This window comes from Rhinolophus ferrumequinum, chromosome 3 (assembly GCF_004115265.2).
Source record: "Rhinolophus ferrumequinum isolate MPI-CBG mRhiFer1 chromosome 3, mRhiFer1_v1.p, whole genome shotgun sequence".
NCBI classification, from domain to species: Eukaryota; Metazoa; Chordata; class Mammalia; order Chiroptera; family Rhinolophidae; genus Rhinolophus; species Rhinolophus ferrumequinum.
Window position 1 is genome coordinate 14,545,767 of NC_046286.1, and position 20,482 is coordinate 14,566,248.

Sequence of the window (20,482 nt, forward strand, 5' to 3'; positions counted from 1 at the left end):
TCTTTTTCCCAGACCCCAGGCAGGCACAGTCTTCCCCACCGTGGTCCTATGACCAGTCCTACCCTTCCTACCTGAGCCAGATGACGTCCCCATCCATTCACTCTACCACCCCGCTGTCTTCCACGCGGGGCACTGGGCTTCCTGCCATCACCGACGTGCCCAGGCGCATTTCAGGTAAAGACCACACTTTAACTAAAAACCCACTCCTGTGCAGTGGTGGGGTCGGGGTTGCAGGATGGGCCAAGTCTGTCTTATGTATGCTCACAGTAACTCTCTATTAGAAGAAGCATGTGGGCAAGGGTTTGACAACTGGCAGATCGGGTCTTCTGAATTATGGGGTTATCAAACACTCTTAACATTTTAAGTCAAGAGACTGAAAATCCACCGGAGGTGGCATACTTTTCTTAATATGCTATTGAATGCCACCCACTTTTAGTCTTGCTGAATTGTATCCCCATCGGTGGGCACTGTCTCATAACCAGAGCCTTCTCCTGAGGGTCTTATGCCAGGCCTTCCTCTGCTTGTGTTCCTTTCTTTTCCTAACATCTGCCTGTAAACCAGATTACAGAGTCACTGCATAGCCCTCCATTTGTACAAGCTTTGAAATCCCAGGAGTCCACGATAACCAGTTTCAACAGAGAGCACCTGCAAACTTCAGATCCTTATCAGAAACTAGTTATTTGAAGTGCAGTGAGGCCTGGAAGAGTCTTAAAAGGCAACGTGTGGCTTCTGAGCGGCCACCTCGAGACCAAGGCCGCCTCTCTATAAATTGTAGAGCACACTGCTCTCGCTCTGTGTGGTGGCCTCCGTGGCCACACATCCACTATTCCAAAGGCAACACGAAAGTCCGTGGCTTATGGCGGAAGTACACGTGGTCAACAACCCGGCCACCTCTCTCTCATGGAGAATGTCCCCATAGAGAGCCAGGAAGTGTCCACAAAGACTTCAGACTGACAAGCTGAGATAAAGGCTCTTGGTCAATTTTGATTGAATAAGAAAAAGTATTATCTCTCAGTTCACCCCCAAAGTCCGTAGGACAGCATTGCCCCGCCCTCCCTCCCCCATACACAAAGAAGTAGCCCCCCAGGCACACACAGTTGGATCCTTTATTTGTCAGACACTCTTCTCAGCGTTCGGGTTCCATGCACCTGTTTGACTCCTGGCCAGGTTAATGCCTTTCTTTCTTTCTCTTTGTGTTTCTGTCTCTGTTTCTCTCCCTCTCTCATTTTCTGCAAAGCTCGAAGCCGTTACTCACTCCGCTGAGTTGCATCACTGACAAGCTGAAGCTCCACCAGCAGGCTTGCAGGTTTTGATTAGTTCAGACTCCTTTATTTCTTTCAACTTGGGAGGAGGGAAGGCTTTGTTTCTCAAGCGAATAGCAGGAAAGGGCGCTCAGGTCCTAGTGCCTTCACATTTTCTGCAGCAGATGGACTCCTATAGGGGTGAGTAGGGAAAGGAGAGGGGTGGAGGGAGAACCGCAAGAGTCCTTGGAAACCCATGTTACCACTTTTCATTGTGACTGCTATTTTCATGAATCACATGCTATTCATTGGGGAAACTGTGCAAAGTATAGAATTTTAGTTATCATTTCCCTTGGCTAGAATGACTATTTCCTGTAGGCAAATATCAATGAAAGGCAAAGGAAAGGGTGCGTAAGGCACAGGGGGACACTAGGGGCTGATGTGGAATCAAAGACACAGTGTCGGATGGTGTTGAGTGAGGTGTGGTCCTTCCTTCTATATGTTATACTGAGTCTGTTTTGTTTTACATAGGGCCAACCTGACACCCTGTCAGGACAGATGTGTGCCAACCTGCTTCTGTTTAGGGTCCTCTGGGGCTTCCATCTGTCCAACCTTCTGTGGCTGAAGCAGATTTTGCTATTTGTCCTCTGGCAGTACCTAGAGGGAAAAAACCCAGGAGTGGTTGTAGCATTGGAGACACTTATCGACAGCACTTTATTACTGAGGTGTATTCGTATATGAATTGAATGAAAAAAAACCATTGAAAATTACACTGAGACAATGCTGCATAAATGGCAGTCATTCTTGTTTATTGTTTACATGTATAATACAACAGGTTTAAGTGTATTTACTGATCATTACTTCAAATATTTCCATAAACAGAGGAGGCAGCAGGAGCAAAAACTGGTTAATTATCCAGCTGTCTATTGATCTGAGGCCAAAGGTAGGAACGAGCCTCTGCTTTAAACTAGTTTAAAAGTGAGCTTAGTCCAGTTTTTTCCTCCTGCCCCAAACATTTCTATGAGTTGTTACTGGCAAAGGAACACCGTACCAGGGTGGGAGGTTCTGTATAAACATAAAAGTGAGGAGAACAGAAAATCCCTTTTGTCAGCATGCAGGGAAACAGGAAGAATGAACTAGATGGGGACTGTCAGGGAACTGGAAGAATCCTGATTTACCTGACCTTGCTCTTGGGTATGGGGCTGTGACCACACCCCAGAGTGCAGCCTGATGGAATTAGGGACCAAGTTATCTGGAGCGAGCGCCATTTTCTCCTCCCTGGGACCAGTCCTAGGAAGCTCCTTGGAGAGGAGCCTGTCTCATAGGTTGTGAGGTGCCAAGTTGTACAGTTACTGTCTTGTTATTATTCCCTCCAATATCTGTAGCCATCCCTAAGGTCCAGGATGCTATTTCTCTGTAACACGGACAGCTAAAATATTACCCTTCATCTCCATTTCCAAGCAGTCCTGTGTTTACTTTTTTTGGTGCTTTCCAGAACAGTTCATGTTTTTGTGTAATCAGTTCTCATCTCCCTCTATGAAAGGCTACACAAAATATTCTCATATGATCATGGGTGAGAAAGAATAAAATTCCTTACTTATATCCACTAGGATTGGGGGTTCAGACCCAAGTTTGAATCCCCCCAGTTCATACACATATCAGGCAGGTTTCTTACTTCTCTGAAACTTAGTTTTATTTTTTATAAAATAAAAATGTAATGTTTCCCTCTTAGGGATACTGTGAGGATTAAATGATGCTTAGGACGTGCCTGAACCACATTATATGCTAAGCAGAATGTTGCTGATATTATGAAGCTATAACTTTTATAAAAAATGTATATCTGTATGTAATTTGCAGGCAAACCCTGGCTTACATGAATCAAGTAGATAAAAATCTAACTTTCAAGGGGTATTATTTGCTTTATAAATGGATCACCACAGAGCATATTTAAAATAAAAACCCATGAAACATTTAAATGAGTTAATATTCACATGTACTCATAAAGAATTAATATGGTGCCTAGAGCACGGAAATATTCAATGTTTGCCATTATTATCATTTTTATTCTATAGATTTATAATGAATATTTTTAGAGCTAAAAGCAATTGGGAGCCATTCACATAAAGTCAATAAAGCACTAAAAGAAAATAATTATTCAGTTATAATGTTGGAAAATAGAGAATGTTGAGTTACACTTAACATGTAACTAGGCATGATAACATTCTTTTCCAAGAGATCATGGGAATAAAAGCAACCAGAAAGATCTTTCAGAAAGACATGTTCATAAAGAAATTCCATTTCATCCTAAAAGACCATGTCAAAGGCCATGATTAATCGATTTAAAGACCTTCGGAGAATCCGATTTTACAACTTCCTTTTTTGGTACTATCCTTTCTTCTGATTAATTTTTCATGGCTATACATGCTAAAACTTAATGAATTACAGTAATGACAATGGTATTATATTGTATAGTTCCGATAGTCTACCTCAAATCCTTATGGAAGCAAGGTGTAAATAAAATAATACAATAAAGGTGTCTTACCCATGATCCCTCCTTCACTGCAGAGAAAGATACAAAACCAGATGTCTTGAAGTTCATAGGTGAAATACAAAGATTCAGGAAATATTTCCTTAACCTTGAGGAGCCTTAAATATTATAATATAAGAACAATAGCTGCAGTTACACGTTTATGACTGATCAATAAATTATTGTCATGCAATTGACTAATAGGGTCTACCTTATTATAATGGGTTAGTTCATATTCAGTTGAATTATAAAAATCAAACAGTACTTTCAGAAACCAGCCTAGAGCCATGACAGAACAATCCCTGTAGGGCTTGGTTCCTCTTCCCTACCACACTTACTATGATAAGCGTGGCCTTATTCCATAATAATCTGTATTTAAGTAGCACCCCCGGCCCCTAGTGATTTTATACATTATCTCATGTCATACGATCCTAAAAGAATATTTGCTATACAAAAGTAGCCAAAGTTATTTCTCAATGGTTCTGTTGAAGAGCAAGGTGAGGCAAGGCGAGGACCAGTAAATCTGACAACCTACACCACTGCGTATCGTTTTCATCGTCATAATGTTATCACCCATGGCATTTCTGATGTGCAAAGCACAAAGATTATTTGGAGGTCATTACAAAATACTACGTAAATGAGTAATGATTGACTTCCAAAATGTATTTGTGGAATTATCCTTCTATGAAAAGAAACACAACTGTTTATTGAGTCTGATTCTCTGACTTATAGGTCAGGTTATGAGCTGTTGTTAGGCCTCTGAAAGGAGAGCCTGCCTAGGTTTGTTCACCGCCAATAACTCCTCCCCTGTCCCACCCATCAGAGGGAAGTAGTTCCGATTAACCTAAGTGCGTACCACTCTTTGGCATCCATGAGCAGGAATGGATTTACACAGGTCTTTTTCTGTGGTCTTGGTCACTGTGCCCATGGCCCTCTCTGACTGCTGTCTGGAGGACTCTTAGAGACTTAGGATACATGAATTAGAGATACAGGAGAAGGGTCATACGTGTTGTCTGCCTCACTCCAGGAGAGACCCATGCACATATGGATGATTTTTCAATGCATATGTAGGACTTTTTTTTTTTTTTTTTTAACATGAGACAGAGTTAAGAACTGTAATCTTCTTGAAGGTTTTTTTTCCTCCTGTTTAAGCACATAGTCTTGAATTTCTTTTTTCAAAATATTTAAATATCAAAAAATTCCACTTAATCAGCTGCACAGGACTATTAAAGATGTTTCCATTTTCATGACTCTTACTCACTAAACTATAATATTTCCAAAGGTCAGCAGAACAGGCGTTAGCCTAATAAATAAAGTTACTAAAACGTATTTTATTACTACCACAAAATCTAGAAATTGCCAGTGGAAAAACCCCATTTGATCGTTCAAGGTATATTAGGAGGATTGTTTCATATAATTTCAAGCCCAGCGGTGCTTGATGCAATTCATTTTTAAATGTCCCTTATAACTGAGTTTCTATCAAGTCCTGACTCAAGGTTTGAAACAGCTTCAGTAATGAACTGCGTATATGTGGACCTTTATTTTAGCAGGGCCACTCTTAACTCATAGGAGGGAGTGACGCCTTAAGAGAGGTTAAAAGGAAAACTCCAGCAATTAATACTAATAAACCAGAAAGTTAAAGCCACTATAATAAAACAGTGGAACATCGGCTTTTTACTACTGAACCATTCCTTTATTAAGAGCCACCTGTTTGATAGACACACCTCTGCCACAGCAGCCACGGGCAAGTGATTAAGTTTAACAGGAGCCACTCTTATTTTGAAGGAGTTCTCTGTTTAAAGCCACAGAGGGGGAAGATATTAAATTTAATGGACCCTAAACAAAGGCAAGCCCTGTGCTACCAATTGAATGTTGAATATTCTTCTCTATTATTATCAACTGTGATGTGTTGGGTTATTTTTGCATTCTGTAAGTTGAAGTTCATCTTGCTTTCTCTAAAAATAGGCTATCTTCTGACACGAGCAGAGGATGTTTTTATCGTTCTGCTGTGGGCCCAGATTCAGGGCATCCATGGACCTCAGTTAACGATAACTTTTGAGTTACTGGTGCTGAGGACTCAAGAAAGTGGTTTCCCTCCCTATTGGATCAGTTGGGGATAGTTGGCCCCACTCACAAAGGTGACTAAACTTGGTTGTATGACTAGTTACTGTTATTTGTAGCTAGACTGAGGGACGGAAGCTCAGAATGAAATTTGTGCACGTGGCTTGACTGATTTTATACGTGGTTCTCGTCAGTTGTTTTTGTGAGTATTTATTTTTGATACGTGTACAACCACCCAGGCATGGAGAAAAGATTTAGTTGTGAAGGGGACCATGCTTATGCAGGGATGGCAAAGATGTGGTTATAAATTTTATTGCAAGATTTACTGCAATCCCTTTCTTTTCTTAAGAGAAAACTTGGGGATTTGAACCTCCCTTCACCAAAAGTATTAAAGTTGATTTTCTAGTGACACAGTGGCTTCTGTGGTTCCCTGGGATCCAAGAAGAGAGGGTGGAGGCACTTTAACCGAGGAGACCTGAGTTTTAATTTCATTGTCACTAAAGATTCTTTGCACTATTCTCAGGTACGTCAGTTAATTTATTGTGTCTCAATGGTCTTTTGTAAGTGAATTACTCAAAATGGCCCACCCACTTGTCTCAGGGGTTCTTCAAGGAGTAAGATGATGTCTATCCAGGGGTGTGTTGTTCTTAGGACTTCCAGCAAAGAAAGCTTGCCTTACTTGATGAATGCTTGTGGAAAAACTAAGTTGTGTCATTAACTTCAAAAGAGTAGAAACATACTATTATATATATATAATAGTATATATATATATATATATATATATATATATATATATATATATATATTTGTTTTTAAATTAATACTTTATTTTTAGAGCAGTTTTAGATTTACAGAAACCTTGAACATGAAGTCCTGAGTTTCTATATCCAGCCCCCCCACATACATACACCCTTTCTTATTATTAACATCTTGCATTTGTGTGGTACATACCTTACAATTGATGAACCAATGTTGGTACATTTTATTATTACTCATAGTTGACATTAAGTTCACTCTCAGTGTTGTGTACTTCTGTGGGTTTTGCCAAATGCGTAAGTGACATGTATCCACCATTACAGAGTCATACAGAATAGTTTCCCTGCCCTAAAAATCCCCTGTGCTTCACTATTTATTCCTTCTCACCTGCCCCCCAGCCCCTGGCAACTACTGACCTTTTTTCTGGCTATATTTTTGCCTTTTCCAGAATGTCATGTAATTGGAATCATATAGTATGTAGACTTTTTAGACTGGATTCTTTCATTTAGCAATGTGAATTTAAGGTTCCTCTGTATCTTTTCGTGGCTTGACAGCTCATTTCTTTTTACTACTGAATATTCCACTGCAGAAATGTTATAATATTTTTTAAAACATCACGATTGCTCTCCCTGCACTTTGGAACACCACCACGCCATTTCCTTTAGTCACTGACTTTGCTTTTTAGCAAGCATTTCAGGCATCTCTTCCTGTGGAAACATTTCCTCTGTCACAGCAAGTATCACTAAATGGTCCAGATAATGGCTTTTCATATCTTTGGTCTATTTTTTAAATTAAAATGTTTTTCTGTAGTTTGCCCATAGGCAGATTACTAAACATTTGCCTTCAGGTGGTCATTCTTACCAGTTCAAGCACAGAACAGAGTCACCTAAAAATTACGATCCAGTTATGTGGCACCTTAGCTGCCTTCCCCAATATTCAGCTCTCCCAGGTAAAGGATGTTCCTTTTCTCTTAAGAATGCCTGGTATTTCTTAAGTATGCAGTGTCATACTGCCACGCCAGTCCACTTCTGTGTTATCTGTGGGGCCTGGCTCTGTTGATCCTTCTCAAGCATACCTTTCCCAACCACCATTTTCCTCACAGTGAATCACTGTCACCTACACTCATCCATTTCTCATTTCTGTACATTGGACACACCTCTAATGTGTGCCTCTCTTCCTTTAGTATAATAATTGGATTACGTGCCTTTCCCTTTTCATAGGAGGTAAACTTCTCAAGGACACTGACTGTGTGTTACATCTTCTTGAATCCTTATAACCCAGCACATAGTAGGTCCTCAGCAGATGGTTAGTGAAACAAGCATTAGTGGGGGAAAAAGAGAGACAAAAAGAGGAAGAAGATAAGCATGTAGAAGGAATAAAGGAAGAAGAAAGGGAAAAAGAAGAAAGAAGATTTTATTCACCTGGAGCAACAAAGAAAGGGCAAAACAAGAGAAACTTTTGTTGCTGATAAGGACAGGAAATAGCCCAGTAAGAGTGTGCATAGCAGTATGTATTTTTATCTCCAAGTCTTTTTGCAATGTGTTTCATATTTAGAACACATATCAAGACTGCATCTGTTTCCAGAACTTGCTGCTAACAGTTAGTAATAATGCCAAAACATACTTCCAGCTTGAAACCAAATGATCAAATAGAATTTTTGATTTCTAATTTAGAATCTGACATTAATTATAGCCATCATGTAATAAAGTGTCAAAGTCTTTTCTGAGAATCTGATAGAGATTATACTGTTTCCCCCAAAATAAGACCTATCCCGAAAATAAGCCCCAGTTAAGATTGTCAGCCAGATGGACACATTTAGTACATTATGACGATGTTCCAGAAGAAGATGACATGACTGTATTTGAATAAATGTAGATTGTTGTACATGAAGAAATAAGACATCCTCTGAAAACACACCCTAATGAGTCTATGGAGCAAAAATTAATACTGTGTTTCCTCAAAAATAAAACCTAGCCAGACAGTCAGCTTTAATGCATCTTTTGGAGCAAAAATTAATATAAGACCCAGTCTTATTATACTATAATCTGAGACCAGGAATAATATCATATCATATCATATCACTGGGTATAATATAATATAATACTGGGTATAATATAATATAATATAATATAATATAATACAATACAATACCGGGTCTCATATTAATTTTTGCTCCAAAAGACGCATTAGAGCTGATTGTCGGCTAGGTCTTATTTTCGGGGAAACATGGTAGTATTAAGTAAGCTGTAAACGGAAGCAAAACTATTCCTCTAAAACAAAGCAAAAGATCTGGTTTTGACAATAACCATTTCTCAAAAAGATTTTTCCTATATCCCACCACTCCATCCTGTCCCCTTTGTAGACCCTTGCTATATGATAGGCTTTTATATCACCTCACTGCCCTGGTCAGTGGTCTCTAGGCACATTACAGTTTGTCAGTGTCCCTCTTAATGTCTGGCTCGCAGACCCAAACTTCTTCATTCTTGGGCTCTGTTCGTATAGGCTAACGTGACCTTGGTTCTTTGGTAACCATGTTACACTGTTTTCTCATATTAGCCACTTCTGTCAAGCTGTATTTTTCCCATTTTTATTTTTACAGTTTTTTTTTTTTTTAGATCTGAGTATGATAATTTACAGTTATTCCTGTTAGGTTTATCTTATTTAATTCAGGTAATAGTTTTTGCCCCTCAAGAACTTTTTGGATTTTTATAATGTCACTCAATATATTAGTAGCCTCTTACATTCCTTCCTACCTGGATGTCTTTCTTCAGTTCATTTTAATCATTTCCAGTCAGCTCAACAAATACTTGGTACATACTTAAAATGTGTTTAGATATGCAATGAATAAAAGTGAACAGAAGACACGGTCACTGCCTCCCAGAAGTTTTCAGTCTCATTTAGGAGATGACATTTGGCGTATGTGACAGTTACATTATGAAACCAGCCCGTGTAGATGCCAGAATATGCAAATGATGCTCAGGATTTTGGTGAAAGGAGATCTCTTTTGCTCCTCTGCATAAGCAACTTAAAGCCTTCTCCTTTAGGAAATTAAAAAAGAAAAAATCAGTTCCATTCTGCTCGAATTATACTTATACTCTGAATTGCTTCAACAATTACATGTTCAGCTGAAAAAAAAAATATTTATTGACATGGGTGGTTTCATAATGTCTGTTAGGGCCTGACGAGAATATATACAGTCTTGTCTTTTCCCAGCGAGACTGAAAGCTCCCCTAGGCCAGGGGCCTGGCCTTCCACTCCTTTGCTGTATCTCTGTGTAACCCCTGGTTTCGCGCTCGGCGTGTAGATGGGAAGTACCTGCATGCAGCAGAAAGGTCTTCTGAGCAGCAGTCAGTGCTTCATGCCTCAGGACTACTTACGCTATGATTGTCCTTAGGAATTGGCTAATAGATCTAAAAGTGGGACTGTGTGGGAGACTAATGACAACTGCCATTGACCTTAATTTCTAATTTCATATCCACAAATATGGTCCTAGCAAAGTGATTATAGTATAAAATTTTCCACTCTCTTTTTTAAAGTGAAGCAACACTGTTCCCCCTATGCTGGAATACATATATGCACATATACATATATTCACCTCTTCCCTACATTTAGAATGAATATACATATAAATGTTCCTGACAGATTTATTATTTGGGATATTAATAAATGTCAGCTAAGTTACTACTTACTTCTTTCAGAAAAAAATAGGTCCAGGACCATTGAAATCCCCGTGTCTTAGTATTATTTTGTTATTTCACTGAACATCGATTTCTTAGAAAATAATAATTGATTACTGCTAGAATCAATTAGAATCAATTAGTAGAAAAGAGAGAAAGAAAAACTGCATTATTATTTTAGCTAGTTTTTAGGTTTGTTAATAAATAGAAATAGTTGAGGGGAAACTTAGAAAGATACACTTGAAAAAAGGTGACATAGAAAAAGCTTTTTTACAATTAAAATCCTATAACATTAAATCCATATGACAGCACTTTTATTTGAATTGTTCAAAGTCATTTTTGGACATTTTATCTTGAACAGTAATTCAAAGTCATTTTCAGACTCCTTTTTTGTTTGTTTTCTTGAAAAACAAATAGAACGGCATAGAATATTAAACTGAGTCAGAATTTAAGTGACTTGGAATGAGTCAAATCTATTATAGGAACCCATTTTACTATACTGTCTAAATTATTTTTTTTTTTTTGACGAGACTATCAAGAAATTCATGAATCTCTAAATCCATGAAAGTCACCTAAATTAAAATGCTGCTCAGGCAACATCGTCCCTGAATACCTCAAAGGATTTCTTAAGCAGGAAGGTATCATGTCTTTTCCAGACAGACTTTGACCTTAAGTGATCAACTTAGAAACATGGCAGCCAAGCATGGCAAATTAGGATAAGACTCATGTTTTTGTATCCAAAGTTCACCGCTCTCTCCCCAACCAAAATGATCACCATTCCAGCTCCCTGTTGTAATTAGTAAGAATGCTACAGTTAATGGAATAATAATAACAAGTGCAATGATGGTTATAAACACTCCACCCTGTGCCAACGAGAGCAGTGATTCATGATGAATCAATAAGAGTCCCATTGATGTGGTCACAATAAATCCATACATAATTAAGAAGAACCCTTTCTAAACAAAAACTACAAAGGAAATGAAAACAGGCTTGGAAAAGAGGAAAAAGTCTGATAATAGTGCTGTGGCATACATCATTAAAGAAAACAAACCTGTAAGCTTCCAAACTACACCTTAAGAAAACAGTACATTCTCAGTGTTGCTTAAAGGTGCGGTAGAGTGTTGACCAAAAGGTTCAAAAAAGGAAAGGGTTTGAACACCTGGGCAGTTAACAGAGAAAGTTCAAGTTGTTTTCTGACCTTAGAAGTTGGGAGGCTTAGGTGTACTATACCTTTGAAGCCTCAGTTGAATCTTGGCTTTTCATCCACTCTGACAATCTCTGTCTTTTAATCGGTGCACTTAGACCATTGTGATTAAAGTGGTTATTGATATGTTGGATTCATAGCTACCATGTTTGTTACTGTTCTCTATTTATTGCCTATGTCCTTTATTCTATTTTTGTCTCCCATTGTTTTTCTGCCTCTTATGGTTTTAACTGAGCGTTTTATGTGATTCCATTTTCTCTCCTTTCTTAGCCTATCAGTTATACATTTTTTTAGTGGTCGCTCTACAGTTTGCAATACACGTTTACAACTACTGCAGGTCTCCTTTCAGTAACACTAGACCACATCACAGGTAGTGTGTGTACCTTATCATTTATAAATGTGTCTGTGTAGGTTTTGTGTGGGCATATGTTTTCAACTCCTTTGGGTAAATGCCAAGGAGCACAATTGCTGGGTCGTACAGTAAGAGCATGTTAGTTTTGTAAGAAACCACCAAACTGTCTCCCAAAGTGGCTGTACCATTGTGCATTCCTACCAGCAATGAATGAGAGTTCCCGTCACTCCACATAATCTCTATGTGTCTTTATATTTAAAGTGGGTTTCTTGCAGACAGCCTACAGTACAGTTGGGTCTTGTTTTGTGAGGTGATGAGGAAGAAACATTCAAGCTGAGATCGAACAATCTGCGTCTTAATTGGTGCATTTAGACCATTGATGTTCACAGTGATTATTGATAAAGTTGGATTAATATCCCTGTGAAGGGTTAGTAAAACCTCAAATAACTTCTTTAATCCAGCAAATGACTGAAGCATTTAAATTGGGACATGCATCTCAAAGGAGGATTGAACCCAAGACTGATAAAATAGCAGTTGCTCAATAAAATTGTGTGGAATTGATTTGGCTTAGAAAAACATTTCTTCCAAGGCCCAGGCATATGGCACTGTGATTAAACACTCAGCATCATTGGTTGAATTGGAGATAGCACCTGGTTGGGCTTTGAGGAACTTGTCGTCCAATTTTGATGTTCTTGAGCAGGTCACGTAACTTCTCTGGGTCTTAATTTCCTCATGAGAATTGAGTTAGTTGGGCTAGACATTCTCCAAAGAACATCATAAAGCTTTGAACATCTGTGAATCTAAAATAAGGCCTGAAAAGGTAGGCTTTCTCACAGAAAGCTTTAAGAATCAGCACATCAGAAAACTAAATACTGCCACTTATAATAAGAATATAGGCTAGTATAGTATTTGATTTATGAACTAAATTAATGGACATAACTATCATGGATATCAAGAAAAGCTTTGCTTTGTGCTTCAGTTGATTCTGATGAGAAGCAACCTAAGATCAGGTTAATTAATGCCATAGAACTGTTTATTGAGACCTTGAGCACAGCTGAACTTCTGTTCAAGGTGAAATCTTACATATGTCCATGTATGTCAGAGTCTGCAGACAGATTTAGAAACCTCCAGCTTTAATTTAAATTATGGAATTTTATTTCACTGACATTTTACATGCCCTTGCATGGTTTTATGTAACTTCTCTGTGTTACAACCTTTTTACCTGAGAATGGTTATAAGGAGTATAATTTATCTAACTGGAGAAATGAAAATCTTATCAGCTAAAGGTTACTAAAACAAAAGAACTGGTGAATTCTGGTAATAATAGAATAAATGGGATCAGAGGACCAGACTATCTATATTAAAGAAATTAGAAATGTTTAGCAAAAATATGATTACAATTATAACAAAGTATCTTTTAGTGAGACATTGCTATTATAGTGTTTTGTGACGTGATAAAAATCTTTATTAATACAAATTATGACCAACACTGAATTTACTCACTTATTGAGACTGTTCTAGCCACCAGAGATATTGCAGTGAAGGAGACAGAAAGGCTCAGGGAGCTTTTTCTACTGGCGTATGGCGTAGTGATTAAATAGTCTTTGCAGCCAGACTCCCTGGGTTTCAATCCAGGCTTCTTCCCTCACTAGCTTTGTGATCTTGGAGATATTACTTAGGTTGTCGGTACCACAATATCTTCGTCTGTAAAATGGGCTAATAATAATAATAATAATAATAATAATAATAAAATACCAACAACCTCAAAGGTTGTTATGAGGACTGAAGGATGGTTTATATATGTAAAGCCCTTAGAAAAATGCCTGGTTCTCAATAAATGTTAGCTATTACTGGGGAAGAGTCGGCAATAGAAAATAAGAAAGTATTATCTAGGGAGATAGACTGTGGAAAAAGTAAAATACGATGATGTGATGAGGAAGGAACATTGAAGCTAACATCGAAATAACGAGAAGTTAGCCCTGTGCCGATCACTCCAGGCAGTGGGGAAAGCTAGTGCAAGGGCCTCAGGTGGGAGGAGGAATGGCCCATCGCTGGAGTGTGTACAAGGTGAGATGAGGCCACAGAGATAGCCCGCCCCGGCTCATGCAAGGCTTCTCTACTGGTCAGGATTTTGAAGTCGGGATTTGCTGCTATGTGCAGTGACAAGCCATAGGCAGATTTTAAGCAGGGTCACGCTATAAAAGGATTTCTGTGTTCAAAAGGTTGCTCGGGCTGTTCGAGGGAGAATTGTGTAAGAGGATGACGGAGGAAAGACAAGTGGGTCTGGGTGGCTGTGGCCGTCACCCTGGTGAGAGGATGGTGTCTTGTGCTTTCCTGGAAGTGGTTAGTGGGGATGGAGAGACTCTAGATTGGAAAGGGTATTTTGCCTGTGTCTTCAAAATGTTTTCATATTGCGTTCCCCCAATTGTTATTTACGTTAAAAGGAATACTACTACATCTTAAAAAATTTTCGTTGATGTCTCGGCGTTGTTCAGACTCCCCCCCCCTAGGGAAGTGGTAATTCAGGAATTGCTTGATATGTGAGGTGACTGCAGAACCACCCGTCTGGGAAATTCAGGCCAGAAATCCATTCTGATAGCGGAAATGTTTGCTTTAGTTGTTACCGTTGACACATTAATCTGATTATTTTCAGTTGCTCCCCATCCTTGGCACTGTGCAAACCAGGTTTCCGTGCAGTGATGTGCAACGATGAGATTACTTTGGGGGACTGACCAGCATTATCTGTTCCTCTCATCCTCTTAAAATGTAGCTAATGGGTTTTTAATATCTTTCATCGTCTTTATACACATTAGTTCGTTTGACTGCTGTTAAGACAGAAAGAAGCGAAAATCACCAGATTGGTGTGACCAAGCTGGCTAGGCCGGTGCTCATTAGGGGACTTACTGGGAAGTGTGTGCAACAGCCTTGGAGTGAGGAGACTGTTGGGCGAGAGGCTGGTGGTGAGTGACATCGGACTGACAAGCTCACATTCTGCACTTGAGAAAAGGCAAACTTCTCCTCCCCTCTGTGAATGGAGTCCACACACCCAGGACCGCTTCTGCCCAGAGGACTGAGTGAGAAACGGGGGCCTGTCTTAAATGGGAAAGAACTTGAGTTGATAAGGGATGAGGAACTTGTTCTAAGAAGACTCTCATAAGCACAAACTAAATAAAGTTAAAGGAGGAAGCTTTACATATACCGTGTTTCCCCGAAAATAAGACCAGGTCTTGGATGTCGTCCTGAAAAATCACGCTAGGGCTTAGCCTCTGGTTAGGTCTCATTTTCGGGGAAACACGGTAGTTGAGACTACTAGTACGAACGTTGCAGTCAGCGGTCACTCCCTTTTCAGATCCTTTAACCATGCCTCAAAAAGCGATTCCTTCGAGATCTTATGAAGCTATGAGCAGTTTTTATATTTCCTGTTTGGAAGGTAAAGCCCCGCTCTCCGTGGACACAGCTTCCGCTTTCCTGGAATCCCAAGGTGCAGCGGTTATACTTGCTGAAAACACTTAACAACCGTGTATTTGTTTGTTTTAAATCAGGGCCTGGGGAGCACGTTTCTCTGTGACCTCATCTACCTAATTGATTCGATGGATTTATTTTGAGTTAGGGAAGCTCGAAGGACTCACAAAATAAGATACAATTCAGAGGGTATCATAGGATGGGAAATCTGGAATAATTCCAAGGACTCTGGAAACTTTGTAGGTTGGAGCTCTAGAGAGTGGGTTGACTGTTGGTTTGGCTGTCCAACCTCGTTTTTAACCTTTCTCTCTGGCTTTGTCATTAAGAATACAACAGTAAAGGACAAGACAAGTCAAAAGATTCAGTGTGAGGAGGATACAAGCTAGAGTGAGACACAGCAGTTAACAAGACACGGGGGTGGAGGTGGGGGTGGGAAGTCACTTTGAAAAGGAATAGAATGTAAAGATAATGTGCTCTACTGCAAAAGGGGGGTGCTTTCTCTCCAGGACCCAAGACATCTGAACCCTGGTGGTGCAGATGTGTATAATTAATTTCCCTCCTCTTCAGGTGAGAGGCGGGGGGCTTGATCATTCTCATGGTCCCCTCCAATCTTTATGCTTTGGTACTGTTCTTTTTCACAACAACCCTACAGTATAATACTGAAAATCACCACAAAAGCCGGTACAGAGGTAGCTAACTAGGCCTATATTTAAGAACCTTAGAACTAGAAAAGTGGAGCTGTGGTTATGTTTCGGCGCACGGGCAGACTTGCCACACTAGTATCTGAAGTGTCAGCATCGAACTTGCGAAGCCACAGCCTCATGCCTGGGGTCTCTGTAGACAGATCACTTGCATCTCCTTGCTCTTCTTTCTCATGTTTCCTGGTGCCTAAAAGAGAAAAACTTTCACTAAAAGTGAACCCCACCCTGCCAACATTTTAATAAAAAGGTAAAACGTCAAGTTTCACATTACAGAACTCCTAGTTAAAAGTCTGAAGAAAAAAATTCTTTCTAGAAGTTTATTAAAAAAAAAAAAGAATCCAATACACCAGTACCACTTTAGGCGATAAAGAAGGCAAACTGGAGCCATTCAGTTTAGGCGATAAAGAAGGCAAACTTGGAGGAAAAACTCTTCAATTAATGAAAAACATGGCAAGGAAGTAGCTCTAACTGATGCAGCAAACAGATTAGCATTGAGGGGAGCGGAAAGAGGAAAGAGATTTGGACCAATACGGCCTGTGAGTTGGGCCTGTGGGTTCCCCATAGCATTGCACAGGAGGCCAGGAGGCTCAGTGAGTGACACGCAGAGCGGACTCCAGCAGCAGGTCCAGCTGCTGTCTCAGATGCTGGCCTGAGCCGGGGTTAGCCAAGAGAGGCGGGGACTCGGGCAGGTGCCACAGGACAGGTGACAAAAAACTGAGGACACCACCAGGAAGGAGGAGACATCCTCGGGGGAAACTTGAACTCTGCTCCTGCTGTAATTCAGGAACTCCAGGCAGCGAGGGTATGAGAAAAGACCCAGGACGCGCAGGTCATCTTTCCTAGGGGCTTTTCTAATGGCAGCAATTACTGAAACCTCCCAGATAATGAACCCCCGAAGACAAACTAGGTGCAGAGGAAAATGGGAAGAATTATAGCAACGAGGTCCAGAGAGGATAGTAAAAAGACGTGCAAAGCAAAACGTGGTATTCGTAATGATAATTATATTTAGATAATATTTTAAATATACTGAAAACCCTCTCACAGACATTCTCTCGTTTCCTCATCACAGCAACACACGAGAGTACAGATATTGTTATAGCCCCTATTTTCCCCAAGGAAATTAGGGCTCAGAGACATTCAGAGACTTGTCCTAGGTCACGTAGTGAAGGAGAGTAAGGACTCAACCCCGAGTCTCTTGGCTCCAAATGTGCTTCCCTCACTATGATTTGTCATAGAAGCCTCCATATCAGAACCAGACTTTGCTACAAAAGCCTGTTGGATATTGTCCTCAGCTGGCATTTTATCACATTGGTCTTTCCAGGCTATCCTTGAAGGACGTAACACCAGTAATCCTTCCTAAGTGGCCAGTGTTCATGCTCGATGCAGGTCGGAGTTCCCCAAATAAAGTAAACTTTGCTAAATGCCTCCCAGAAATAACAGTGGAAATAATCCACCTGCTAATTTTGTAAATCTAAATTTTTATTCTGAAGGTTAAAAATGTACAGATTAACGAAATCTTAAAACCTCAAAGTATATATTTTTTATATATGGGGCAAGGAAACTGAAGCTTCTTCAACTATTCATAACAATATAGCTTATCCTGCAAGAGTTGGAAAGGTTGGTATAAACTATTTAACTTCAGATAGTTCAGATCAGAACAATTTGGTTGAAGAACAAAGAAGGAGAAATAGCTCACATTATATTTCTCATTGAATGTGTGAGCCGAAAGCTAGGTATTAATAGTTTTAACCCACTTTACAGCAAATGATGAAAAACTTTCTTAAAACGTTAATAGTGTTCCCATTTTCTTTTGGCCTCTGTTGCAAACTGTTGTTAACAATTATATGTAATTTTTTTTTGTAGAAAAGATATTCTACATTTTCTAATTGGCATTTTGTATCTAGAGAGAAAACCTGGGTATATTTTGCAAAGTGGATCTACCTCATTTTCAAAAACTGTCATATCGTTTTTTTAATGAATGAGCACCTTCTGTTAGAGGAACAGTATTTCTAGTAGAATTTTGAAGGTATTTTTGGAATTCTCAAGGTTGTATTAGGTTGGTGCAAAAGTAATTGCGGTTTTTGCAATTATTTTTAACCTTTGACACTGCAACTACTTTTGCATCAACCTAATATGTATGGGACAGATTCGGAATCTTAGAGCTGGAAACCCACGGAGATGATTTAGTCGAATGCTGTCATTTTACAGATGAGGAAGGCGTGGGTCCGGGAGGGGAAGGTAGGGACCTCCACCACGGTCACCCTGCTCGTCGTTGGGGGCAATGCTGTGTGACAAGAGCCCATATCCCCAACTGCTAGTCCAATGCTAGCGTCATTTTCTCTTGCGACATTTCTAATAGGCTGCTGACATTTTTGTCGTTGTTGTTGTCATTATTGCTGTACATGCATTGTAATCTGAAGAAGAAAAATAGCTACTCCCAAGTTATCTTCCTCCTCCTTTGCTCTTTGCCCTCTTTTCACCCTCAAATCAACTCCTTATGAAAAGACGGAATCGATTTTTGCCCTGGGTCTGTGACCGCACTGTCTTTCTTGACCAGCCATCAGTTGTTTTGGTCCACGTGTGGAGTGGACTCAGTGGACAGTATTCTCAGACTGGGGAAAACAGGACCTGGGTTTCATCTGTGGCAGGCAGAGAACTTGCACTATTGGGTGTTTGTCCGTTTGTCCCACAGCGTACTAAAGCCCTCCTTTTTTTTTTTTTTTTTTTTTTGGTCATCAAAACAAGTAGCTCTTTTCAGACACCTTAATACATAATTAGGTGTGTCTGTTTACACTTGGGAGACAGAGGGCTTCATGTCTCAAAGAAATACAAGGAGTCTGGGAGCAGCCACAAACAGATGTTGAAAATGTCCATTTGTGGCAAGTTTATTACTATAGCACCAGGAATAAACATTGAAGATGAAACCCCTCTGAAGGGGTGAGCGTGTGTATTGAGAGGGGAATGGTATCGAGCAGAGTAGAAAGTGAAAGGAGGTCCTATTTTTTTTTTTTCGATTTGCTCTAGTATTTGTTTATCTCCTTCAACAAGGAAAATTTCACTATTTGGCTTTGGCTGTTTGAAGGCTTTTGCCAAATGCTTAACAATCTGTAGGGTTTGATTTCTCTCAAAAAAACCACTTTGAGAACAAGGCTCTATGTAACTAAGATGTGTTTGTTTTTGTTTAAATCACTCAGAAAAGAAATCATCTCTTGTCCATTGTTAAAAGAGAGGTTTCAATCAAAGGAAAATTCTACATATTCTAAAATATACAAACAGCTCTTTGAAATTGATGCCAAATCAAACTAAAAAAGGGACGTTTTTCTTGCAGAAGTTTTGAGTTAATTCCGTGTGCAGGGCTTGAGTGGGAAAACGCTGAGACTGTCAGAGGAACCAGTTACTACATACAGCACGATGTTGGGATTCAAAAGTTTCATACGGGGTATTGTCTCAGGACAGTACAGAGACTCTTGTACATGGTTTTGGGCGAAATGCCAGCAAGATAGAAAAAGAAGTCCTTTTCAAAGTGAGTCAGGTTTTTCAGTTAAATAAAAGGTAGGAGATTGGTTTCGGATGTTACTGGATCTAAACCTCCGATGTGAGAAGTGTGCCAGTCACCACTGTTTTAAAAATTCAATTGAAATGTCTCCGGTGGTTAAAGAAATGCCATCCTTTCACCTATCAAGACTTCTATTAAGATGGAAAGTAGCAGATGCTAAGGAGACAAGTCTCCTGGGGAAAAGAGACACAAGTTAGGAAACCCAGCAGTTTCATTTTGGCTCTACAGTGTGCTTCCTTTCTCTGACCTAGCTTCGTTATCAGTTGGTACCTGTCATGCCTACCTCATGGGCTTTTCGTGAGGGTAAAACTAGATGTACGTAGAAACAGCGACAACTTAAAAAGCAATATATAAATATGAGGTGTTATTGTTTTTATAATAAATTCAATTATTATTTTTAAGAGCCGTTGTTGATGTGGAGCAGCATAGTTTGCTTGGGACTGAAAAAGCCCGAAAAAGTTTCTGTTCTTAGGATAAAGGGAGCAAACCGGGGAAGAGGTGAGAAAAAGGGATGTGTCCCCACACTGGTGATCAGAGCAGAGCTGTGGATCTGGAAGTCACGTGAGCCCTTTAGGTCCAGGCAAACACAGATATAGGAGGTCAGGAAAAGCACGTGGCTGAGGATGGACAGGCAGAAATCAGTGAGACAGAAGGATTAAGGTCAAACCTGGTATCTCCATCCCCTTTTCCTGGCACACGGACTTCAATCCTTTCTGTATGTCACTCTGAGAGGCGTTACAGTGCATTTAAAGCTAAGTAGGACAGGGCTCCTGTTCTGGAGGAATTTACAGGCTAGTAGAAATGCTAAGGTGACTGTAGCTTCTCTGCGTCTGCAGCAGAAAGATACAAATGAAGAACTAAGTGCACAGGGAGGAGAGGTCACTTTGGGCTAAAGCAAGAACATGAGAAGATTCTTCATAGCAGACGGTGGCGATTGATTGTGAG

General features: G+C 39.8%; 1 protein-coding gene across 9 annotated transcripts in view; it reads left to right on the plus strand.

The window, feature by feature from the left end:
• Positions 1 to 20,482, plus strand: part of RUNX2 (RUNX family transcription factor 2) — a 325,498-nt gene that overhangs the window by 177,253 nt on the left and 127,763 nt on the right. For 8 of the 9 annotated variants that reach the window (XM_033100697.1, XM_033100717.1, XM_033100743.1 and 5 more), the window contains one exon: positions 13 to 174. In XM_033100697.1, the coding sequence (XP_032956588.1) occupies positions 13 to 174 (162 nt within the window). Of the gene's footprint in view, positions 1 to 12; positions 175 to 1,237; positions 1,325 to 20,482 lie in introns of those variants that run through there. The other variant, XM_033100754.1, reaches the window with a different exon arrangement.